We start from the raw sequence: 27,056 nt of genomic DNA, 5'->3' as shown, positions 1-27,056 counted from the left end.
TTGAATTACTAATACTCTAATAAGGCTAAACCCACTCTAATGTCCCACTCTAACTTACTACTACTGCATATTAAGTTAAGCCAGTGGTTCTCAAACTCGGTCCTCAGGACCCCCCCCCCACACACACACAGTTCACGTTTTGCAGGTCACCCAGCAGGTGCACAGGTGTATTCATTACTCAATGACACATTTTAAAAGGTCCACAGGAGGAGGCAATTATTTCACTTGATTCAGTGTGGAGATATGGAAAACATGCACTGTTTGGGGGTCCTGAGGACCGAGTTTGAGAACCTGTGAGTTAAGCAATAGTGGAGCACCTACTTATATTTTTAGTGCCTTTATATTTATTATTGGTCTGCTATATTTATTAATACACTGTTTACACTTTATTTACCTTCATCCTTTATCCCCACCACTTTATATAATATTAAGTTATGTTTAACAAGTTATATTATGGTATATGGAAGCACATATTATTTATATGGTGTTTTTATAGATAATGTATTAAAAATTATCTGTTATATTTTTATTTTCTTAATACACCTAAATAGTGACAACTAGTATATATTTTTTCTATATATGCATATCAAACTGCACATTTATGTCATTTACCTTTATTACACTGGCCAGACCCGCATTGTTTACATTTCTAGACCCACTTCCTGTTACAGAAACATTGTTCAGTGCCCCACTTCCTGTTACAGAAACATTGTTCAGTGCCCCACTTCCTGTTACAGAAACATTGTACAGTGCCCCACTTCCTGTTACAGACACGTTGTACATTGCCCCACTTCCTGTTACAGACACATTGTACATTGCCCCACTTCCTGGTTTGCACTTCCTGTTGCCAGCTTTAAATAGGACTCATGCCTTTACACATACAGTGCTATCTTTCAGCAGGAACTCAGTTTCTGAATCTCTCATTAATTATGATGTTATGTCCTGGGCCAAGATAAGTTTTATTTTAAAGTCCATTTTGAGTGCCTTCTTTCTAAATACTATATGTATATAGAATATATAATTTATGTATAAAATAGTTTTTCTATAGCTCCACCTCTAGTTCCTGAACTTATTCTTCCAGAAAAATAGCCCTGCTTACACATATTGAGCCAGCATGCGCTACAGTGACTGGATGCCCCATTAAGGTATTGTGATTGATATACTGTTCATATTGACTGTGCTGTATTGCTATGCCTGCCATCGCTATGACTAAATTTAGCATCAAAGTGCCTGCGCCCATGTTGCAATATATCTGATACTTCACAAGTCTTATCCTTAATACATTGACGTGCTAAATTGATCAGATGTCCCATTAGGATGTATTGACTGATATGTTGTCCACAAAGACTGCTTTACGCTTGTGCATTTTATCCCCAATATTAACTCTGCTTCAATTTAGGATGTTGTGACTGATGTTCTGTCCAGAATTACAGTGCCTCGCTCTTGTGTATGTTCTCCCTATAACTAACTCAGCTGCAATATATTTTTATATATGGCTCTCTATGTGTGGCACTTTACAAGCTTATCCAGAATGAAAACACTGGCAATACATTCTATTAATCCTTTATTAATCTAGTAGAGATATCTTTATGCATACTGATGTTATGGCTTTATTACTATTTCTCAGGGAGCCTGTATTGTAACAATTGCTATTCATTCTGGTGATGCTAGCATAACATTATAGTAAACCTGCACTCCATAGATAACATAGGTATACTTGCTCAGGTGCCCTCCAGACTAAACCAATCACCAATAGAATGCATGCAGGTTGACTGTATCCTTCTGACTGTTATGCTTGCCTTGACAAAAGGGCCAGTTAGGCTCTGAAATGTCACTGCCTTTGCTTTTCAACTATGGGCCGTATTCAATTAGGTGCGAAAAATCAGCTTCTGCGGAAAAGTATCGCGAGTGACTTCATTTTGCCTTGCGATAAGTTTCCTCCGTATTCAATTCAGAAAACTTTTCGCCGGTGTAGAAAATCAATGCAATGGGACCTGCGAAAAAGTTTTGCCTATGAATAGGTGTCGAAAAAAAATCCAGTGCACGATTGGGGTCTTGGGGTGCAAAGCTGTGGGAACCTCCCTGCACCCTTGAGACAGTCTCCCAAAGGTAAACTATGCTAAAAAGTTACAAAAATTTAGATCACCCCAAAAAACTACTTTAATTTTGGGGGCGAAAAAGTCCAAAAATTAAAAACTAGCGAAATAGACTCCAGGGGGTCCCCAAGTATGCCCCAGGTGTTTTTAAGTTTGCAGGTGTTTGCGGCTGGTGGATTTTTTACGATTTTTAAAACTTCACTTTAGCAACTTTAAAATATGCTAGCACCCATTTTCATGTACCCCAAATGTGCTGGGACAACTTATTTCCAACAAAAAAAACCTCCTAAATGGTATTCTTCACCAATTATGCAAATACACTAATTAGCAGCTATTGAGAGCATTTAAGTATCCCCAAATACCTTCAGCAGGGGTATCTAGAGTGATCCCCCAGTGTCAGTGCATCTTTTGGGGGGTGTCAGCCTAATTTCCCCAAATCTGACAGTACTTTTCGCATGTTAGTTTCGTCGGGTCCTGTTTTTGATGATTTCTAATTGAATATGGGGATAAGTGTGCGTGTGTATACTGGATATATTATATATAATGTGTGTGTGTGTGTGTGTGTGTATGTATGTATGTATGTATGTATGTATATATATATATATATATATATATATATATATATATATATATATATATATATATATGTATATATATATATATATATATATTTCTCTCATCTGACACTAGGGTTTGTCAGTATTTGTAATAAACCTTTTGAAACGGCTTTTTGGAAATGGTAAATGCCCTAAACAAACAGCTGAATTGTACACGGTGCAACATTAAGTTTTTGGATCATTTAAAAATTATAAATGATCTATTTGATAATATGCTGTTTGAAGGATGTCGATTGTATATGAATATTATAAAGTTGCAATACTTGTATTTGTGGCAATTTTACTTTTTGATAGATGCTGCTACTGTATGTATTGTGCTACGCTTTAGGGACATTTAGCCATTATGTCTTTAGTGTTAACTCTAGGCACATTTGCACCCTCAAAAAGGGTGCGTGGCCCAGAAAAAGGGGGTGTGTATTTAAGATGCGTCCCCTTTTCGTCACTCTTGGGGGTGTGCAGGCACTTACGGACATGCCGGGCTAACCTCAAGCTCTGCTATCGGTGTGAATGGATGCTGGGTGCATTCACTGGCGATGATCGCTACACCGCAGTTTTCCCCACCCGCGGGAACGCTATGTCTTATTAGCCCAGTATACCGTATATAAGTAATGTAATTTTGGAACTTAGAGGGACCTGAGAGACCATGTTTGTTCATACTATACTTATTTGTATTATAGTGCATTATTATTATTACTGCCTATGACACAGCCTTGAGGAACATGTGCAATCAGTGGCAGCTCCAGAGGTGGGACTGCAGCGCAGATCAAAATCCAAATAAGGGAGCCACACCAACTGCCAGTGGGTCGAATTCAATTCAGTGCGATGTTGAATAGCCACGGGAGGGAGCTCCTGCAGCTATTCAATACACCGCGCTGTTTGGGCGGCTAAAGGATTTCTTCTGGGGATGTGAGGAAAAATCCAACAAGTGCCGGGCGCGCAGCTGTTTGCCGACTTAGCGAGGTGTTAACAGTTGCGTGCCCGGCACTTTAGTTGGAGAATGCCCTTTTATCGCACCTTAACACCCAGGTTAAGTTGCAAGAACCGGTGTTATCAGATGTACCTGCTTCCCGCCCAGGCAAACAGCACGTTGAATTGAATAGCTGCGGGAGATCCCTCCCGCGACTTTTCAACATTGCACTGAATTGAATTCAACCCAGTGAGTCCCGACCAGCGATGTTTGGCAGCAGTCGGGATGACAGTTGGTGTGACTCCCTTATACTGATGTTGGACTGTGCTGCAGCCTCACCTCTGGAGCCGCCACTGTTGGCAATTGAATCTAGAAGTCGGCACCTTGATGGCATGTAGAAAAAAAAAAACCTTCAAAATGAAATTTCCAAATACTTCAAACAATCTGGAGGGTGCCTTCTTTCTACAGACGTAGAGTGCAACATATGTGTGGGACTCCCCTGAGAGATCCCTGAATTGCATCCCAGTAGCTGGGGCAAACTGAAAGGTAAGAGTGCGGGACACACCCACTGTATGTATGTATGTATGTATATCATTCTGTACAGAGAATGATAAAACTCGTTGCGTATGATAATTGTGCTCCAGCCAATCAGCTCCCAATTGTCATTTTTCAAACCGATAGCAGTTAGGAGCTTATTGGCTAGGGGACCATTTATCATATACAACTAGTTTTATCACTCTTTGAATGATAAATGAGGCCCTAAGTCGATGGACTGTAAAAGGGCACTAGTGTGTGAGCCAAAGAGGGTGTGGCCATGAGAAAAGGAGGTGTATCCTTAAGACACCACCTTTTCATCACTTTTGGGGGCGTGCCCAGCACTTAGACATGCTGGGCTGCCCCCGAGCTCTTCTCTCACTGTGAAAAGATGCCGTGCGCTGTGGCCTGCTGGTGGAGTTGGAACCTGGCAGGCTGTTTCAGCAGGGCGCCGTCATAAGTGAAGGGCAGTTTTTTGCCATTTTAAAATCTGGCCAGGTTGTGTATGTATTCGCAAGATCAGGTTATGGCTGCCATCTCCTGGGGTAAAGTGCAGCACATTGCACGCAGCAGCCAATTAGTAGCACACCAGTCCAGGGCCTTGGTACAAGTAATCGCAGCTGGTTTTATTTGAGAGCACAGAATAAACAATTAAAAATAAATACTAGCCAGTCCAGCTCTAACTAACATAAGTTTCCCTCTCCCAAGGTAAAAGGAGCTAGTGTCCAACTCACAAAATCTCTTTTAGCACAGCACTTAGAATCACACGCAATGGTCTTTCTCTCTGCTGGCCCCAACCTGCTCCCCAGAGAGGGAGAGACAGACTAGAGAAACTGACCCACCTTTTATCAGCCTGTCACAGGTGGCCTGGCAATGAAGGTTGCTAATTAACTGTCAACCAGACAGAAGCTAGGAAGCTGGGGCAAATATATCTCCTGTTGACAACTTCCCCAGTATATTTGTAGCATATCCCCTTCTGTTTCGACCTGTGAAGCGGAACAACTGTAGTCCCTAAACAAAAATACTGGACAAAGCATCTGCATTGGCAAGTTGGCTTCATGGTCTATGCTCTGAGTATTTAAAATTTTGCAATACCAAGAACCATCTAGTGATTCTCCCATTTTTGGTTTCTTTATTTTCAGAAATCCATTTCAAAAGAGCATGATCCGTATCCTTATATATTGAATACACAAAAGATAGTACCTTTATTGTTTCTAATGCCCATTTAATTGCCAATGCTGCTTTTTCAACACTGGCCTAACGTATATTCAATTTCCTACATAAGTAAATAAGATGTTGTTTTTCGCCTATGTTCTGAGCAAAACAGCAGCTATCCATAGACCTGCATCTGTCTGCACAACAAATTAAATTTTAAAGTCAGGTGTCATTAAAACTGGTTGGGTGCACAAAGCTACCTTCAATGCCTGAAAAGCCATTTCTGCCTCAGGATTCCACTTAACCAATACTGACTGTTTACCAGTGGCGGGCTGGGCCGGGGGGCAGGGTGCCATGTGCCCCCCGGGCCGCAGCGTCATACGGGCCGCGGGCAGTCTGTCACTGTGACACAGATTGCACCGCGTGTGTAGCGCTGACCGGACGGAGTTTGGTCAGCGCTACACAGCACAAACACACAGCCGCCGGAGCCGGCAGCTGTGTGTTTGCTGTAATCAGCAGCCGCTGAGAGTCTGTCAGACTCTCATCGGCTGCTGCTGCTCCCACTGCGGGAGCCATCGTCCGGCTCCCGCAGTGGGTAATGGGAGAGACGTCATGAGTAATGACGTCTCTCCCATGCAAAGCGGCCGGAGGAGCTGTTAGCGGCGGGACCAGGAGCGGGAGTTTCAGGTAAGTGTTTTTTTTATTTTTTATTAAGTCTCTCTCTACTGGGGGGGGGGCTACTGGGGGCACTACCAGGGGGGGGGATTACTATGGGGGTACTACCAGGGGGGGATTACTACTGGAGGCGCTACCAGGGGGTGGATTACTACTGGGGGCACTACAAGGGGGGGGGGACTACTACTTATGGGGGCACTACAAGGGGGGGCTACTACTGGGGGCACTACAAAGGGGGGGCTACTACTGGGGGCACTACAAAGGGGGGGCTACTACTGGGGGCACTACAAAGGGGGGGCTACTATTGGGGGCACTACAAAGGGGGGGCTACTATTGGGGGCACTACAAAGGGGGGGACTACTACTGGGGGCACTACAAAGGGGGGGACTACTACTACTGGGGGCACTACAAAGGGGGGGACTACTACTACCGGGGGCACTACAAGGGGGGGACTACAACTACTGGGGGCACTACAAGGGGGGACTACTACTACTACTGGGGGCACTACAAGGGGGGGACTACTACTACTGGGGGCACTACAAGGGGGGGACTACTACTGGGGACACTACAAGGGGGGGACTACTACTACTGGGGGCACTACAAGGGGGAAGGAATACTACTAGGGGCACTACAAGGGGAGGGGACTACTACTAGGAGCACTACAAGGGGAGGGGACTACTACTAGGAGCACTGCATAGGGGGGAGGGGACTACTACTAGGGGCACTACATAGGGGGAGGGGACTACTACTAGGGGCACTACATAGGGGGAGGGGACTACCACTGGGGGCACTGCATTGAGGGACCACTGCTGGGGGCTCTATATAAAGGGCAATACTGGGGCTACTGCTTAGGGGGAAGACTACAACTGGGGCCACTATTTAAGGGGCATTGCATAAGGGTTACCACTATTGGGGGCACTGCATGGGGGGTGGACTGCTACTGGGGGCACTATATAAGGGGCACAGCATAGGGGGTATTACTATTGGGGGCACTATATAAGGGGCTTACTACTGGGGGCACAAGGGGCACTGCATAGGGGGGATCACTACTGGGAGCACTACTGGAGGCCTGCATAAGGGTGTTCTCTCCTGTGGTACACGGGGGCACTGCATATGGGCACTACGACCAGGGCAGTTTCTAGGGTCTGAGGTTCCCAGTGCGAGCAGTCAAAATGCGCCCCCCCCCCCTCGAAGCAGTAATATTGTGGAGTGGGCGTGGCGTCATCGTGAGGGGGTGTGGTATCACAGTAAGGGAGCGTGATCTAGAAAGATCACAGAATGACAGCCACCATGACTACTGAGTACAGGGGTGTCTAACCTGTCAGAGGCAAAGCGCTGAAAAATATATGTAGCTAAACAAAAGATAGACAGCATGCGCGCGCCGGAGGCGCGCGCTCAAAAATTGGGGTGTGGCTTAGCTGTCACAAGCCCACGCCGCATTTCTGTGTGCATGCAGAAGTATGACCTTGCATCACACCCGGTTTTAGTCGCGTTGGGAGCGAGCCCAGCCAGATCCACATAAAATACAATGCAACAAACCACTTCCACATAAAATATATTGGAAAAGCCAGAGGCACATAAACTACGTTTTAAAACCACATCCACCTCAAATACATTATTAAATCCAGAACCACATAAAACACATTGAAAAAACATGATTCACATAATACACACTTCATTCCAGCCCCCTCCCTTACCATTCCATCCCGACAGGTTTTAGGCTTCCCCCCCACTGGCTTCAGGCAAAAGTGCCCATTATGCGGTGCCCCCTGTAGTTGTCCCCATATGCAGTGCCCCCTGTATATATGCCCCTTATGCAGTGCCCACAGTGGTAGTGTAACTTATGCAGAGCCCCCATTAGTAATGTCCCCTGTAGTCATGCCCCCATCAGTAATGCCCCCAATAGTAATGGTCCCTGTTGTAGTGCCCCAGTAGTAGTGTCCCCAGTTGTATTGCCCCAATAGTAATGCCCCCTGTAGTAGTGTCCCCTTTATAAATTCCCCAGTATTAATGCCCCTGTATTAGTTCCCCCAATAGTAATGCTCCCTTTGTAGTAGTGCCCCAAGTAGAAAAGCCCCAAGTAGTAGTGACCCCAGTAGAAGTGCCCTTGGCCCCTGAGTAATGCACCCAGTAGTGGTGCCTCCTAAGCAATAACCCCAGTAGAAGTGCCCCCCGAGTAATGTCCCCAGTAGTAGTGTCTCCCCCAGTAGAAGTGCCCCCAGAGTAATGTCCCTAGTAGCTGTACCCAGGTGCCCCCAGTAGTGGTGGCTCCCCCAGCAGAAGTGCCCCCAGTAGTAGTGCCTCCCCCCAAGTATTGTCCAGGCTGCCTGCACACAAAAAAAAACAAAAACAGTAACACTTACTTACCTTCAGCCCCGCTCTGGCGTTCGCTCCGCTCGGCTGCTCCTCTCTCTGCACTATGGGAAAGACGTCATGACGTCCTCCCATAGTGCACATTGTGGGAGCCGGAAGCAGGAGCCTCCGTCTCCGGCTGCTCTGCTCTGCCGGGCGCCCGCTGGTAACTGAATCTCAGCGGGCGCTCGGCAGTTAACATGCTGTTTCTACAGCAGGGGTAGGAGGCAGCGCGCCCCGTCCGATTGCACGGGTCGCCTGCCCCTAGAAACGGCCCTGACTACGACAGGGGGCTGCCCCTAATCTTTATTTTTACCTTACATTAATCCCATATGGACCCGCCTCCTCCCTGAAACATTTGAGGGGGGGGGCGCCGTAGCATGCAAGTTCTTCGGGCACCCTGGCTACACGTTACTCCTCTGCCAGGGCCGCCTGCATGCATTTGCCCCCAGGCTAAAAGTTGCCAGCCAGCCCCTGCTGTTTACCCTTGGTAAAGTCAGGCAAAGGGATAGCAATGGTGGCAAAATCGGGTATAAATCTTCAATAATGCCCTGTGATTCCTAAGAAAGCTCTCATCTGCTTCTTATTTAGGGGTTGTGGCCAATTTTGTATTGCCTCAATTTTATTAAGTTGAGACTTTATCAAACCTCTACCTATGATGTATCTAAAATATTTCACCTCTTGTATCCCTAAACAACACTTTTTTGTCCAATTCTGCTTGTATCCTGGGTAAGTGGGAATGCCAATCAGGACTATACATCATAGAGATAAGCAGCAGCATACGGTCTATGGGGCCTTTTAGAATTTTATCCAGCATCCTCTGAAAGGTGGCAGGTGCCCCCCATGTAAGCAAATGGCAACATCTTGTATTGGAGCAGGTCCTCTGGTGCAGAAAAAGCCAGTACCCTTTGTTTAAGTCTAGGATGGTTCCATATTGCATAGACCTGTTCTCTTTGAGTGATAAATTAAAAGAGCAAGATAGTGTATTTATGACTTTAAGACAGATCAGATACACCTCCAGTACCTATAAAAAAAAAAATATATACATACATAGATATCAGGGTTTTCAGGCAGAGGCATCTGCAGAGCGGTGCAGGAGCGAGGACAGCCTGTGTTCTTTGAAACTGGCATGTCGCCTCTGTGTTCAGTGATGAATGAGGCCAGGGTCAGCGTCTATGGATGCAAACTTCCTGGCCTCACAAGCTGGCTAACCTGCGTCAGCTGAGGCTTACTCAGCTGGCCAGTGCCTCACAACCTAACTCTAACTTGCCTCTGAGCCATACTTGCCAAATTCTGTGGAATCCTTTCCAGGAGCAGCCGGAGAGGAGCTTCTGCACTCAGCTTCAGGGGCCTGACTATAGCCGCCATTAGGCCTCACTTCTTTACAGGAAAAGCCTGCGATTTGTGAGTCCAAGAGGAGGGGGTGTGGCTAAATGACACAATTTGCATCATTTAGCCCCGACCCCTCTCGACGGACCTGCAAATTTCTGTGAAAACCTCCCCATCCTAGGAAGTGGGGGGTGGATGCGGGAGATCTGCTTACTTTGTCGGGGGTGCAGGGGATTACCAGGAAAATCCAGAGCCTCCTGTGACTCTAGGGAGAGTAGGCAAAGATTCTCTGAGTGATGGGGATGAACTTGCGCCCCTGGCCCTGACTACATGATCTCCCCCCTCCACTTCAATAGGTTTGTTGTTTGCTTTGTTCATACTGCACCACTGGAAGGGGACAAAGGTAGTCAGAGGAGCCACCATGCATGAGAAGCGATGCCAGCAAGCCAGCCAGGCCAGAGGAAGAAGACAGAAAGAGTCTCCTTCAAGGAGGTAAATAATGAGACTTTTAATTTATGGGATGATTTGTTTCATCATGTGGCGTACAAGTGATTATATTTAGGCTAAATATAATCACTTGTACAGTATGTCACATACTGAAACAAATTTGTGTTTAATTCAGTTAAAGTGCACTAATAATATTAAGGCAGCTGTTTTGAGTGTCTGTAACATCACTGAGCCACATGCTACCTCAGGAGAAGGGAAGATGCTGGAGGAGGGGGCCCTGCCTATTTTGTCAGTCCCACGCCCCACAATTTCTAATGGCAGCTCTGGCTGATGGAGCTACTCTCTTTCCAAGATGTTATAAGATTTACATGGTAGATCTGTTCTGCCTTTCTTTTCCCAGGCTGGAACACTTCTTTTTCAAGATCCAGCTTTCCCCTTGGGTGTCTCCATTACAGCAAATAAAAAGATGAGCACCCCATGGAAGATTGTGGAACCTCTCAAATGGGCAGCAACATATAGGGTAATAAATAAATCCCAATCTTTCCGATCTTTATCCACACTTTCTTTAGCATATTCTTTAAAGTTTTGTTAAACCTCTCTACTAAACCACTTAACCATCAGTCTGGGGGCGATACACGGAGGTTCTTAAACAGATGGCACATCTCCTTCATGATTCGTGATATACATGGGGCACCCTGATCAGTTAGGTATATCAACTCTGCTAAAGACATGTAATAGTTCCCTAGAAATTGTGTTTGTTGATGTATTGCACAATGGTATTGGTCCTGGGAATCTGGTAGTATAACCCATTACCACTAAAATATACTAATAACCCCAGGCAGACTTTATTAGCGGTCCAACCAAATCCATAGCTATTCTCTCAAACGGATCCTCAATAATGGGTAATGGGACAAGCTGACTTCTATAATGTGGCCTGGGAGCATGGTACTGACACTCTGGGCAGGGTGCACAGTAGTTTGATACATCTCTATGGACCCCTGGCCATAAAAATCACTACAACATTCTCTCTGAGAGTTTTTTTTACCCCTAGATGTCGTTAGTTTTTGTGGCCATGAGCCAGGTACAACCCTTTTCTTCAATATGCCTTAGGGACTTTCAATTGTTCCAAAATATCTTCTCTTGGAGACTAGATACAACAAATCCTGACATACTGCCATGTGAGGAAATGACAACCTCTACAGGCTCCACAGGGGGTTCCATTAACCACTTTTACATTCTCTCTAGCCTTTACCAGAGTCTGGTATTTAAAATGTTCTGCAGCAAAGATCTCTTTTCTTCAAGTTCAGGCATACAGTCACCAGGTTCAACAACGTTTTCTACTTCAGTCACTCTGACTCCCAAACCATGCATGAAAAAGGGAACACTTCAGACTCGTGGAACATTCCCACTGCTACTGTATCAGCAACATTATCAAACGGGTCTGGGTTATTTACTTCTGTAACAAATTGGGTTTTTCATGGCGTCAGAAGTGGGAAAAATGTCTCCCCGATATAGCATCATGCATCAAATAAGGAACTAATCCCACAGTGACTACCATGTATCATAATGCTAAGTATCACTAAGTATACAGGTTACATCAACTGTATTCCCCTGACATTTTGAGGGGCTCACCAGCTTGCAGTACCTTGCATGCAGCAGCCAATTAATAGCACACCAATCCAGGGCCTTGGTACAAGGGGATGTAGTGGGCTTCCTAGCGTATGGGATGCCAACGGTTCTAATGGCGCCGAAATCCCTACAGGTCGGGATCCCGACACCAGTATCCCGACCGTCTGCATCACGAAAGTAAGTATAGAGGTGCACGGGGAGGGTAACGTTACCTAGCGGCATTAGGGTTAAGCACTAGGGGGATGGTTAGGATTAGGGAGGAGGGGGGAGGGTTAGAGTTAGCCACTGAGAAGGGTGGGTTAGGCAAAATACTTACCATTCACTCCAATGCATGTTGGGATTCTGCCTGTCTGGATTCCGCTGTCGGTATTCTGACTAGACTGCTCTGCATTCTCAGTGTCCCGGGTTGGATCAGGGTTTTTAGTGGAAACTGGGTATTCGCTGTCTACCAGACACAAGCTAGGAACCTGGGGCATATATATCTCCCTAAATATAGTATTTGCTCAACCATAAATAGTAGAGAAAATTTATATATGCACTTGCTTTCACTTCCTCTATCGACTAAACAGAACTTACTCGGCATATTATTTGTTCCTATTAAGGGAAATTTCTTTTACAAGAAAGAAGAACTAAAGTGGAGAATTATATATTCATTCCAGTAATTGCACTTGCAAGTCAAGAGTTTGTCTCTTATTAATGTGTTTATGTGCTTAACATGTTTAGACAGGCTGTAGTATTTTATGAAGGGAACTAATCCTCATAATTATATACAGTAGAAAGTTAGTTAGATTATGATCTGACATGGCCCACATTAGTAGCTTTTAATGGATTCAGTATGTAATGCCGCCGGATCTATTCCCAGCGGACCAAATACCGACGCCAGAAGCCCGAACATTGAAGATCCCAACTAGGGCTGGAAAGTACCCTAACCCTTCCCTTTCTAACTCCCCTAAACCCCCCCCCCACCCCCCAACCCTCCCTTAGTGGTACCTAACCTCCCCAGGGACTGCCTAACTGTAACCTCCCTCCCCCCCCCCCCCCCATGGTGCCTAACCCTAACCCCCATCTCCTATTTTAACCCTCCTCGGGGAGTACCTAACACTGTCCCCCCGGGAGTGCCAGTTAAATGCATACACATAGCCTGCTATAGGGACTGTGGTATATACTCAATTTATCAAGCAACTGTGTAATACCCTCTTGAGATGTCATACCCGCCAATGGGAGGCAGTGGTGTTGCCAGCTTTTGGCATGCGAAGGAACGAAGTTAGAAAAATAGGCGGCCCAGGTCCACGTGTTTCAAAATTCAAATATCAACATTTAAATATATTATTTGCATCCAAATTAAATCAATAATTGCCCCTGACCATAATATAAAGCGGCACAGCCTGAACTCTCCATACAGTATACACAGCAATGTAGTGACCTCCATACAGTGTATCGTTGTAATAGGCTGCACAGCCCATACATGGGGAGGTGAGGAGGAGTAATGTGCATCATCTGGGTGGTGGCCAGCCACAGTATGGCCACCCCTCCTCAGCTCCTCCATTCTCAAACCCAGCGAATAGAACCTCTTAGGCAGTGACCGGACAGCCCTGCACTTAATGGTGTACCTCTCAGACAGGCTCAGTTTTCAATATTTCTTCAGCATGGGGAGCGGTCGCTGCAGCTACATTATGTTTTGCTGTAATGTTTCCACTAATGCACGACTGATATATAGAGCTCCTAGTAACTGCATGATCAGGTACGGTAAATGCAGTTGTGAACTTGCAGTCATTCACAAGTTTGACATACACAATGTGATGAGTGGTTCCTGGACAATGACACATTTATCTAAAGTGCCGTCAGATAGGTCTTAACCAGCAACAAAATAATGACAAAGTTTCTAATGGAGTGAAAAGTCATTTGAGAACCACGATTAGGGACAAGTCCGAGGTGTGCTGAAAGCAGAGTCACATGTATTGCACAACACATTATAACTTTGGGGTCTATTCAAGAGCCGGCTAAACGTCCAGGGGAGCATGGCCATAGAATGGGGTGATTCTACCCCATCATTCATTACTTATGGTTAGTGGCACTTGTCGCCATCTCTATAGATCTTTATGGGGGCAGAGACTTAACACAAGAGTTATGGTCTCCCTAACAAATTTGGATCCTAGGCCTCCCTCTCCTTGAGAGATGACTTGGAAAAATGTTATGTCTGCCAACCTAATTGTAACACACATAAATCTCATTCTGTCTCTCTCTCTGTCTCCCTCTCTCTCTGTCTCCCTCTCTCTCTGTCTCCCTCTCTCTCTGTCTGTCTCCCTCTCTCTCTCTCTGTCTCCCTCTCTCTCTCTCTGTCTCCCTCTCTCTCTCTCTGTCTCCCTCTCTCTCTCTCTGTCTCCCTCCCTCCCTCTCTGTCTCCCTCCCTCCCTCTCTGTCTCCCTCCCTCCCTCTCTGTCTCCCTCCCTCCCTCTCTGTCTCCCTCCCTCCCTCTCTGTCTGCCTCCCTCCCTCTCTGTCTGCCTCCCTCCCTCTCTGTCTCCCTCCCTCCCTCTCTGTCTCCCTCCCTCCCTCTCTGTCTCCCTCCCTCCCTCTCTGTCTCGGTCTCCCCCTCTCCCCCGGGCCCCATGATTGTATGGGCCATTAAGCAGGGCCAGAGGGCATCTACATGGAGTGTGCGGACGCCAGCTAAGAGGCAGGGAGAGAAAGTTGCTGCCCAGCCGCTCTGATTGTAAATTACACGCTGTCACGCCTGAGGGTTGGAGTTGGTTGGAACAGGTGTGATTGATTTTGGGTGGCTTGCGCCAGGACTTCCTCATGCAATGAGGAAAGATAGAATGCAGTGGAGGTGATGAGCCCAAAGACGACAGTGGAATAGGAACTGTAATGGTAAAATTGGATAGGAACCGATGTACTGGAATCAATGATATGGAATTGGTGAAGCAAGGTTGGATTGGAACTGATGCGATAGAATCGATGATGTGGGATTGATGAAGTAGGATCGGATTGGAACTGATGTTTGCAGACAGTTGGGTTGGAATTGATGTTTGGAGAACATTGGTTTATAACTGATAATGAATTGAAGAACTAAATTGATATGAGTCCGAAGTTGATGAATTGATTAACTTGATTGGTTTGAGACCGATGTTGATAGATTGCAGTACTGGGTCGGTTTGGAACCGATGGTTGGAGATATCGTCTCTCTCTCTCCCTCTCCCGACAGCCGTGTGCAGTGGCTCTAATCGAGTGGAGAGGATGACAGACCAATCAGAAAAGGTGGGCGCCGGGGTAAAAAAATAAATCTCTGCACTGTCTGACTTCGATGGCGCTAAACCGTTGGACATCTGCCATTGATGGCAAAAATATGAACCATCAGTGGCAAACCACCGATGGTCGATAGCCATCCTTATTTCGGGCAGAGTGGACACCTGTCACCTTGATATTCTGGGCAGGGCCGGAGGCTGGAGCTCACTAAGGGCTCTACTTATTAACATTATTTTTTACTAAAATAAAGTGAAAGGATGTTTTCACACCCTTTTCACATTATTTTAGTTTCACATAAATTTAGGGCAATTGGAGGGATCCAGGGGCTGGTGATTGGTGCTCCGTTGAGCTCCTCTGGTGCTCCAACCTCATTTTAAATGTGGATTGTAGTAAATAGAGCCCTAAATGTTATAGAGTCAAGTAAAATACATAAGTATGCTGTATGGAAGTGATTCCCTTTTTTTGTTTTACATGCTGGAATTGGCTTTTTTTTTTTTTTTTTTTATTTCTTTTCTTTACTCGATGACACTCAACAGTTTCCTGTATCAGCAACTTTTTTTTTTCCCAGAAACAAGTAGTTCTTTTATCATCATCACTGGTATATGATATCACTTCTGCCTAAAACTGGTATCACCGGACATTTCTGTTCCAGCTTTATAGACCAGGGAGACACTTACTTGGTCATAGAACCTTCAGCAAGCAGGAGGTCCGTTAATGTGAGTACCGGTACTCTTCATATAAAAAAAAGTACTTTGAATGTTGCCAACTCAAAATTATTTAACCAGTTTCTCTGGCTTTTTTTTGTCAGAGAAAGGAGTTATCCCTGCTTCCTCTTAACTCAGTTAGTGGGGCAGAGAGATCACTGCTGGTGAGTGTGTGTAATGTCCGTATAGAAGTGGGGCTTGAGCTAAGGTTTCAAGAAGATCCATGAGATGTAACTACAGACGTAACTATATTACAGTATGTATTGCTGTATGTAGATGAAGCCTAGGTAGCATCTCATCTAATTTTTCATAAAAATAAATATTTTTTTATAGTATGTCTTCAGCATTGTTGTTTTTTATGAGCAACCACTATTTTTTATTGCTGTTCTGAGAGGCATGGGTGGGACCAGCATTGGGATGATGTGCAGGCTCCTGTAGTGCTATTTGGATGGAGGTTTCTGGGGTACCTCCTAGGTGAGTTGGCACTCAACTTAAATATATTTATGTATGTGCTGTCAGAGGTGTAGCATGGAGCCATGGCACCCCCCCCCCCCAATAGGTGTTTGCTGCCACCCTGTGGGTGTGTCTCTCTAGACTGCCTTTTCTGCATTATCCCCCAATCCTTGAGCATTTTTTTTTTTTTTATAGAATTTCCTTTAATAATTAACCCCCTGTAATGATATCTGTTCCCACCCCTGTGGCTTATTTCTGTATTCCCCAGTAATATAACTCCACCCCCCACCCCAGGGACCATTTGCCTTGGTGACATAACCTCCCCTTCATTGATTACAGATCCCCCAATGTGCCCCCTTCCTCCTCAAGCCACCATGCTCCCCCCATCAGGGGCGTTTCTAGAGAGGAGGGGGCCCGTGTGCAGTCTCTGAAACGGGCCCCCTCCTCTCCGCCCGGCAGCCGGCAGTGCACTGAGCTGTGCGCGGCCAGCGCCGGAGTTATAGACTCTATAGACTCTGGGCACACTAGTGCACAGTGTATGCATAGGTCACCGGGAAAATGGCCACGGCGGCCATTTTACCTGTACTACGCATGCACAAACAACGGGAAAATGGCTGCCACGGCCATTTTCCTGTCGTTTTACAGCGCTGGACCCCTGTGCCGACGTGGGACTCTGGAGAGGTAAGTAACCTTATGGGTGCAGGGTGTGCGGTGTAGTGCCCCCCTGGACCCAGGGGCCCGTGTTCCCCGCACACCCTGCACCCATTATAGATACGCCTTTGTTCTCCACCCAGCCCATGTATACACAGCAGAGGGTGTGACAGGCAGCTCAGAGTGGACTGGTCAGTCAGTCCCCGCTGAGCAGGAACCAGCACTCAGAGGGGCTGATGATCACACATTAGCCCACTCTGAGTGCCTTTGGCCGGTGTTCCAATGCTTATAGAAGGGAACTTCGGTTCCCCCCTAAACACTTTTGCAGTGCTGAAAACCGCGCCTCCAGAATGCCAATTGCAAGGCTTTCTGGGGTGCAGAAACCACATGTGATGTCGGCTGTCACAGACACAGCCCGGCTCCTCACTGTAGTCTGTCTCATACACAGTACGGGTCGGCCGAGATCATTATGCATTAATAGACTGGCCTGCCAGAGGAGCAGAGAAGGCATGCGACTGTGGCAGGGAAACGGCACTGCTGGCACTCCCAACAGGTTCTGAAGCATAATCTCCACTGGCTTCGCCCTCGCTACACCCCTGTTTGCTGTTATGTGGCACAACAATCATGACCCAGAGAGGGTGCGATTTTTATGTAGCGATAAGGACACCATTACAAGGGAGCCCTGTACATGGCCTGGCGCTTAATCATATATTTGCAAATATATGCAACAAAGACCTCTGGATTTCCATTATCATGTAGTATCAGGGGCGCATCTATAATGGGTGCAGGGTGTGCAGGACACACGGGCCCCTGGGTCCAGGGGGGCCCACGCTGCACACCCTGCACCCATACTTTCTAATACCTCTCCAATGTCCCACGTCGGCTGGAGAGGCGCTACACAGAACTCATGGAAAATAGCCGTAGTGGCCACTTTCACAGCGTCATGCGCAGTAGACTCCGGGCACAGACTAGTGCCCGGAGTCTACTGAAACTGGTCAGTATGCCACGGCAGCGGGAGAGAGAGGAGGGGACCCCGGATGGTGAGTGAACACAGTCCCGCTCCTCTAAATATGCCCGTGTAGTATTCTAGCCTTTTTGCTGCTGTGCTTGAGGGAAACTTTTTTTTTTTTTTTCTTCTTTTTCTGTAGTACAGAGTAAATTCCTCCTTTTACAAGCACCTGTGAAAAACCAAAAAGCTGATATGAGCAACCACTATTTTTTGTATTACTGTTATTTTTTGTTACTGTGCTGTTGAAGAATATTCACTTTTAAATAAGTTTATAGCCTGTGAAAATATAATCAGTCACTACCTAGTGGTTTAAATTTTAGAGTAAGAATAACGCTTACATGAATATGCCCCAAATCTCCTGCATGTTAATCTGTACTATTGTCATATTTATCATTGCACCTGTATAAGCATTCGACTTTGAAATTATATTGTATTGCTACAATCCAGTTATATCACATTCCATTGTACATTGCTTTCATAATAAACACAGAATGACATCCTCTGTCCTTAGTGCAGCAACGATCTACTGCAAGCTCTGCATGTAATTCTTGTAAGTCTATACAGTATTATAATTGTATTGTACTTTTATTGCACAACATTCTTAATGAAAAAAGATGGAAAAGTATCAAATTTGCATTGACTGTACAGTAGTAATTTTGGTTCTATATAACTGATAACGTAATAATAATACAATTCTATTTACAGTATATAGCACTTTTCTCCCAGTATGGCTCAAAAAGTGTTTTACATTTGTATTTAAATAACAGATCCAAATTAAGATTAACAGAAAAGAGAACAAAGCATTTGGCTTCTACTTTTTTTTTTTTTGGGACTAAAAAGGGAAATTAGGAAATTAAGGAATTGCTGGAGTAAACAGGTGAGTCTGTTTTTGAAAGACTCCAGAGTGTCGGCTTCTAGACCTGTGCAAGTTTGTGAGTTCCATAGATTTGGAGCCGCAAAGCTAAAAGCTCGACCTGTAAAGAACAATATCTATTATTTCACGATTAACCCCACACTCACTGCCACCAGGGTTGTTCCTCGGGAGGGGGACCACATTTTATTTTTGGGGTCCCCACTGTTAGATTCTGAATTTGTAGAGTACCCAGAACTGAAGCCGCAGGGCAGGACAGGCTACCCTAGAATGAATAAAACTAGGAGGGTGAATGATACTTCAACTCATTCAGTATTCCCTATATCTAGTAGATATAGGGAATACTGAATGAGTTGAAGTATCATTCACCCTTTCAGCTTGCCATAGCATTCAGCTTGCTATATCATCCCTTTAATTCGGGACACATATGAATTACACAGGTTCTGTGGCTGAGTAAAACCAGGTGAAATGGAGACTGTGGCGAAATGTAATGGGCTGAGAGTTTAGAAAATGTTAGAGTTTAGCGGTAAACTCTAAAACTTTTTAAACTTGGCCAATGTAATAGAGTCCGGGAATGTGCAAACTCACATGTTTTTTACACTAAAAAAACTCACAATTTAAACTCTTATCCAGATGTTTTCCCATTTTGAAGATAAAACTCGACCAATGTAATAGTGTGAGAGATTACTGCCAAACTCTCACATTTTCTAAACTCTCACCCTATTACATTTTGCCCATGAAGTCAGCCAGCCACAGAACCTGTGTAATTCATGTGTCCCGAATTAAAGGTATGATATGACAAACCTACCTATATGGAAAATAGCATACTTTAAAAATTAGATTTACACTCTATCTGGCTGTGGTGGCTATAATTGAACAACCTAGTACAGATGGGGATCAGTATGATTTATTGCTGGACCGAAGTCAGGCGGTTCAAATCCCGACGCCAGAAGACCGGTAGTGAAGATCCCGACAAGGTAAGTAAATTAACTATTTCTAATCTTCTCTTCCCCTCCCCTAGTGCCTAACCCTAACCTCTCTCCCCTGTAAGTGCCTAAACCTAACCCCCTGCCCCGTAGCCTAAACCTAACCCTCCCGGGGGGGTGCCTAACCCTAACCTCCCCTCTGGGGTACCTAATCCTAACCCCCCCCTTCCCCTAGCCTAACCCGAAGTCCCCCCCCGGGAGCCCCTAGCCCCCAACGGCTGTCCACGCCCGTAGCCCAGCTTACCTTCGTTCGGTATGGCAGGCGTTGGGTTACCGGCGTAGGGATAATGACAGGCATCGGGATTTCGACAGTTGGGTAGCCGGCGGTCGGCATTTCGACCGTCTGCTTCCTAACTACATACCGTACAAATGAGTGCTTATGAGTACAGATGAATCAGTCCGTAACACAGTAGAACATGTGGGTCTGTAATGGCAGCTAGTAGAACTTGAACATATCTGATAAATGAGACTGCATGCAGGAGACTAGTTATAGCAGATTGTAATGATTCAAAGATCTTACTGCAGGAGTCAGAAACACATTGGTGTATTACAAGTATGCAGATGGTAACACTTTGCTGCAGAATGGTGAGTGCTGATGACAGGCTGAATCCACTGGAATGGATCACTCAGGTGAAACAACTGAGGGCCTGATTCAGAGCCGGTCGCTATTTGCGGTCGTTCGTTCACAAAAAAGGGGTGGCTATTCAAATGAACCGTTCGCTCTTTGCGGTCTGTTCACGCCTCTAGGTCTGAACGAGCGAACAAAACTTGCGGTCGTTTTTTGGGAAACTACGCCCCCTGGCCGCTCGCATCCTACGTCATGTCCGCTATTTATTAGATTAATCGAGTACATCGACCAGGGTATGAGCTGCTCGCTATTCTTGTGGTTGGTTTTTGCTACCACAATTTTGCGAGCAGTTCTGGCTATAAAATAACCCAGTGACGTGCTCAATGACGCTGCTGTTTTAATTATGCACACCCATAAAACGCCCGTTTTGACCTTTAAGCACGCCTGCGATCGGATCTCCACTCCCCGTTTTCAAGCACCTTCCCCTGTTACCACCCACATACGCCTCTTTCTGTCACTCAAATTATCAGGCATTCGCTATTTTGCGAGCACATGAATTTCGACCGCACTGACTGGTTCGTGCATGCGTATAACGATCCGTACGCATGCGCAGTTGGGCAAATCGCTCAGAGCAAACGAGCAGCCGCTTACGAGCGGCTCTGAATCAGGCCCTGAGAGAACTGGTACAGATGCTGGAGCTCAGGAACTAAGAACTGCTTCTGTCACAGTAGATCAGGAGTCCTAGCAGACTTCTTATACTGGCAATGGACAGGTGGCAGAGAGCACTTTTAAATAGGAAGCTCTAGCACAGGACTGGATGTGAAAGCAATGTGCAGCGTAGAGACTCTATATATGGCTTAAACTACTCAGCTGACTTCAGGCAAGATGGCAGCGAAAAAGGAAGGTGAACAGCGCTGAGAAACTAATGAATCTAATCACAATGATAGATAAATGAAATAAAACACAAATGGTAAAACCCATCTCCTAGTACATGGTATAAAGAGGGGTGTAAAACACATAAGAATGGCTCTGAGCAGGTTGGCTGAACGAAAATTAAATGTTTATTTAATTTTCATTCTGCCAAGCTGCTCAGAGCCATTCTTATGTGTTTTACACCCCTCTTTATACCATGTGCTAGGAGATGGGTTTTATTATTTGTGTTTTATTTAATTTATCTATCACTGTGATTAGAATCATTAGTTTCTCAGCGCTGTTCACCTTCCTTTTTCTTTGTGTGTACAATTTATACCAGGAGGCTGACACCCTCCATTTGAATCAGCTGCTTAGTTTCCTTTTATAAAGATGGCAGCGAGCTTACTGTGCCTGATCACAGCTATAGGAGAATCCTGACATGCGCCAGCCAGTAAATTGGCAGCCCCGAGTAGGGCAAGAGGGTCTAAGTACCGGATTTGTGACACCCACTTTTTGAGGAATTCCAGTCCTGGGCTGACCAGTTTGGAGCTGGTTTACATTATAGAAGGGGGACCCTACGCTGTGTGTCTCCCTGCTATAACGTAAGCCCCCAGCTGGTTCAGCCCAATGCTGGTTATAGGAAAATAAGGGGAACCACACACTATTTTCCTATATGGGACCAGGTTGAGTGGTTTGGGGCTGGATATGGTTTTTGGTGGATATGCCACGCAATTTTAAAAAGCTTTTAACTATTTCTTTACATTTAACACCTAAAAAATCTGCACAGTTCATGCTGATCTATACAGTGCTTTGGCCATTGGTTTTTGATCGTTTTTCAAACCGACTGTTATTAAATCTCTGGTTTCTATAGGCGTCTATGTAAAAGTGTTGATTGCTGCCCGATGTTCTGAAGTCAGGTTTTTTGTCGGTTTCGCCTTTAGGAAATATGCGGTTTTGGTCACTTTGCAAAATTGACTAAAATTGATCAAAAACTCAAAACCGACCTTTGGTAAATTTACCCCTTAGATTAGTGCAACATGGTCTTTGTCTATTTTCTTGTTTCATTTTTTGTTCTTTTCTTTAGGGATGTGTACTGGAAGTATAAAATGTGAATTTACCATATAAAATGTTGCTTGAATATGACCAGTACCAGAAAACTAAATGTATTTCTGTCCTCTGATAACCTATAACTGTAATGTGCACTTTCCAGGTCCTGTAAAAACTTTAGAACTGAAGGAGTGTGGTTACCAGCTCATTTATGTGTTTATTGAAGGTATAACTTACAACATTGAACATGAACATATACGGGCCTGATTCTGAATCTGACGCTGCAGCATCTGTGTATCTTTTGCCTGTATTGCTTCAGTGACTTTATGCAAATTGTGCCAAAAGCCTTTCCTGGAGTACAACCGTGCGTCTGCATGTGCAAGGACTGAGCTGCCCGCTATGAGCTTCTTTAGGCACTCAAATACCGATTGGTGTGTTAGACGCAACCATCAGGCACACCATGAAACTTGCTCCAGCCCCATGCTAGGTGCAGGTTTTCCATAAGAATATGGCACCCAATGTGAGATATAATGCGTCTGAGTTCGCAAACACTTCAGTGACAGCCCCATAACACGACCCATCTCCATGCGTCCACATAGCCACCGCCCAGGAACACCCAACTTTGAAGAAATTTCTGAGACACTGGGGTAAATTTACTAAGATGGGAATTCTATTTAAGAAGTGATGTTGCCAATAGCAACCAATCAGATTCTACTTCTCATTCATCTAGCACCTTCTATTAAGAAGTGATGTTGCCCATAGCAACCAGATTCCAGGTAATATCTTCTATAACTCCCACCTTAGTAAATTTACCCCGGTGAGTCTTAATTACAACTGCGTCCTACATTGGCTTGCACCCAACTCAGTATCAGGTCCAAGGAATCTACTTGCCCATTAGGTATTACAAACCCTACAATCGATGGTGCATCATTAAGTAACCTTGATTTACCCGTATTTCTAGAAATACACTACACTACATTGCTGGAATATGTGGACACTCCTTCTTCTAATTAGTGTGCTTGGCAATTTCAGCCATACCCATTGCTAATAGATGCATACAGCCATGTAGTATCCATAGTCCAAATAGTTGCAATAGAATTGCAGAGTTTTCAATAAGTCCAATTGTGAAATATCTGCCCTGCTAGATCTCTCCTGCTCTTGTATAGTGAAGTGGAAATGCCCAGGGGCAACATCAACTCAGCTGCAAAGCTGTAGGCTACACAAGATTACAGAACAGGATCGCAGAGTGCTGTAGTGCATAGCAGTCTGTTCTCAGTTTGGTGTTGAAGAATTTGATTGGCTTGCACAGAGCACTGACCTCATCTAATTCTCTTGTGGCTGCATGGATGCGAATCTCTACAGCCATGTTTCAAAATCTAATGTAAAGCCTTCTGAGAAGAGTGGAGGCTGTTATAGCCCCCCAAAAAAGGACCAAATCTATATTAATGCCCTTAGTATTGGAATGAGCCTCTTGGATGTGATGGGCGGGTGTCTACATACATTTTGCAATGTAGTTGATTTTGTGTTATAATTTAAAAATACTTCAACATTTACCAATGATGTGAAAAGATAAGCTAAGCAACATCACATTATCATCCACCACATTTATTTAATAAAAACAATAAAACATGCAACATGTCAGAACATGTACTTGAAACTATGCAACATTTAACAGACTTTCATTTCAGTTTGATCTCCTCAATCCAAGACAGGTTGTTCTAGATCAGGCATGTCAAACTCAAAATGCCAATTGGGCCGAATATTCAAGGTCTGAGTGTGGGCCGCAACAAAAAAGTCTTATTTGCAAATTTGAAAGGTTTATTATTAATAAAAACCAAAGCAGTGCCCCTTATGCAATGCCCCATAAATGTGTGCCCATTATGCAGTGCCCCCAGTAATGCCCTTTATGCAGAGCCCCCAGTAATGTCCTTAGTAGTGACCCTTATGCAGAGCCCCCAGTAATGCCCCTTATGCAGAGCTCCTTATGTTGTGCCCCCAGTAATGCCCCTTATGCTGTGCCCCCTCCCAGTATCGAACAGGCAACACTCACCTGTGCAGGATTTGCCTTTCTTCACGATGGCCACTGGGCTCCACTCCAGTCCACTTCGTCTTCACTCCCACCGTCCTGTGTAGACACTGACAGGATCTAATTAGATCCAAAGCGGCAGGCGCAGGCTCCTCTCATCGCGGGTGACGTCATGCATCACTGGGAACGCTGGCCTCTGAAGTGAAACTAAAAAGTAAAAAACTGCGCTCCAAACTCTGGAAAATGCTGCTTAAGCCACAAATGTGGTCCCCACCACAATAATACACAAATCAAATGAACAAAAAGTGCCAAGAGCAAGCTCCTCTAGGGTATAAATATGTGAATAAATGTTCACTATAATCACATCACACGGTCCATATGTATCCAAATTCTTCAATCCAATGTTAATGTCTATCTTCCACTTTTTCCTCATCTAGGACTTGAAATATATGTTTCTCCTTGAAATTCCCAATCAAATGAATTCTCTTAGATCGAGATTCTGCGTGGATAGGCGTTGACCCTCAAAAGAATTTAAGCACAGGGATATCCCATAGTGTAAAATCTTAACAAACTTTATTATGACACAAATACACATAAAAATGCTCATGTACCAGAGGGGGCCTTCAGACCAAGGCAGGTGATAACAGCATATACCCAATGGACTTCCAATCTGGATAGAAGTCCACAACCATATGATACCTCTTAGATCTGATGCAGTCCCCAAACAGGCCACGGTCCTTGAAATCACACTAACGCGTTTCGGCTAATTGCCTTTGTCAAAGTGTAACTGTGTGATGAACTTGCCGGCTTTAAATACCTTTAAACACGCCCCTTCCATAATTGAGAGGCAATTATCCCATCAGCTGTGTGCTAATGGCCATCAATTGTGTATACCGGATGTGACCTTACGTCACACTGACCGGCTGATCCACTACCCGGAAGTAACTCAAATTTACCTCTGGTAGAGCGCCACGTGCCCGGCTTATCTATAGCCAGCCAGTTTTCACCCTGAGCGCTAATCATCACCCCGACGTGACCGCACATCGCGATCCACTTCCGGCGGGTCATCACGTGGCTGGCGTGACTAGCTGGTCAAATTCACTAAGGCGCACTTCCTACCAGACACCACGTGGTCAAATAGAGATGGCCTGCGACTCCCCTATGAAAATGACATACTACCGCTTCCGGCTAGATAACGCGTGGCCAACCAAGTCCATCGACCAGGCGTTCCCCATGGGGAACACAAATGATATCATGTAGTTCCTTTGGAACCATGTTCCTACAACTATTACAGTACTCAAGTAATCAAATGATAAAGTGCTCATATATAAAAACCTATACATAGCAGCGCATATATAAAACATAGGGACATAGTTTAAGGACACGAAAAATTATAAACATATATACATGGTAATGACAATGAAAAATTCTAAAAAAGATATTCTAAAAAAGACATTAAAAATTAGAAGAACCACTTAATTTCAAATTCATTATTAAGTCCTTTGGGTTCTAGCGTTTTAAAATCATAAATAGATTTCATTTCGGCCTGAGCCAGCGCTTTTTCAAAACCCTTAATCCTCCAGTTACCATTAATTTTTTTTTTCCCTACCATCGATTTAATATTAGATACTGAGCAATTATGAATATTTTTAAAATGCTGTGATACTGAGTGTTTATCGAAACCTTTTCTAATATTGCACAAATGTTCCGACCACCTATCTCTGTCTCGTCTTAGTCTTGCCTATATATTGTAGGCCACAGCTACATTCAATTAAATAAATACAGTTAGTGCTATTACAAGTCATAAAATCTTTTATCTTAAATTCCTCTTTAGGCTTCTGATCGCTACAGAAACCAGCGTTGCCAGCTTTAAATAAAGTAAACTCTGCCCGATCAGAGCTGAGCTCCGATCGTGGAAGGTGTGTGGGCCGCGGCCCGCGGGCCGCATGTTTGCCATGTCTGTTCTAGAATATTGGGAATTAATGCAGAGATGTTGCAAAGCCAATGGTCTACGTACATCTTTGATGGTTGTTTATCTGTGCAGGATCTGTACTGTGCATGTGCAGACCTTTGTCTAACAAAATCTTAATAATTTTCTCTGTTTAAATGTGATTGTCTCTATAACCGATTACATGCTGACCAACAAAGCCTATCCTGCACAACAATAAGGTCTGAAGAGGCTTATGTCTGCACAATCTTGGAACCTTAATCCAGCAGGTTAATTGAGTGTATGGCAGTACCCAGAAGTCCATTCTCCTCCTGTTGGAGTGACGTTATTGCACATTGTTCCTAGGGAATCTATTTAAAAATATCTTTGTATTTTCTGTTTGTTAATGATAAGCAATGTTTGAAATATAATTATTTTTTTTTAAGTAGTAATTGTAATATACGAAGCATATGGGGCCTGATTAAGAGCATATAAAAAAATGTCATTTAATTATTTTACTTCTGGTTTGCAGCCTGTGAACAGCTGATTGGTTCAGTCAAGTGGGATCACTTTATAGAATAATTTTTTCATAGATTCATCCCAAGGCCCTGGGTGTATTATTCTGTATATTGGTACTTGCCTAGACTGCACTGTCGCTGTACATTTATATTTCTAGCAAATGACTGGTATAAAACATATGTCGGTGGAAATTAAATTCATAGCGTTACTGAAAATTGACTCTGGAAATGACAAGCCAAGTTACTTCATGACCAGTATCTTTGTTAATATTCCCTGGCACCCCATAGAGGTGCATAGGGAAAATGAGTAAAGACTTGTACTGGTATTGCGGCCTCCCAGACATAGCAGTAACGTACAGCAAAACAACACTATGAAATGAATTCCCCCAATCATGCCA

At 44.6% G+C, this 27,056-nt stretch overlaps 1 protein-coding gene across 2 annotated transcripts in view; it reads left to right on the top strand.

Annotated features, from left to right (window-relative positions):
• Positions 1-240: 240 nt before the first annotated feature.
• The window catches only part of PLCXD1 (phosphatidylinositol specific phospholipase C X domain containing 1), a 44,102-nt gene continuing 17,286 nt past the window's right edge, over positions 241-27,056 (top strand). Inside the window, exon 1 of one of the 2 annotated variants that reach the window (XM_088456944.1) lies at positions 241-293. In XM_088456944.1, the coding sequence (XP_088313070.1) occupies positions 244-293 (50 nt within the window). In that variant the 5' untranslated portion in view covers positions 241-243. Of the gene's footprint in view, positions 294-845; positions 1,146-27,056 lie in introns of those variants that run through there. The other variant, XM_088456949.1, reaches the window with a different exon arrangement.

The sequence above is a fragment of the Taudactylus pleione genome, unplaced genomic scaffold (assembly GCF_031769625.1).
Source record: "Taudactylus pleione unplaced genomic scaffold, aTauple2 ptg000041l, whole genome shotgun sequence".
In the NCBI taxonomy this organism is placed as follows: Eukaryota; Metazoa; Chordata; class Amphibia; order Anura; family Myobatrachidae; genus Taudactylus; species Taudactylus pleione.
This window is presented reverse-complemented; position numbering and strand designations above follow the sequence as displayed.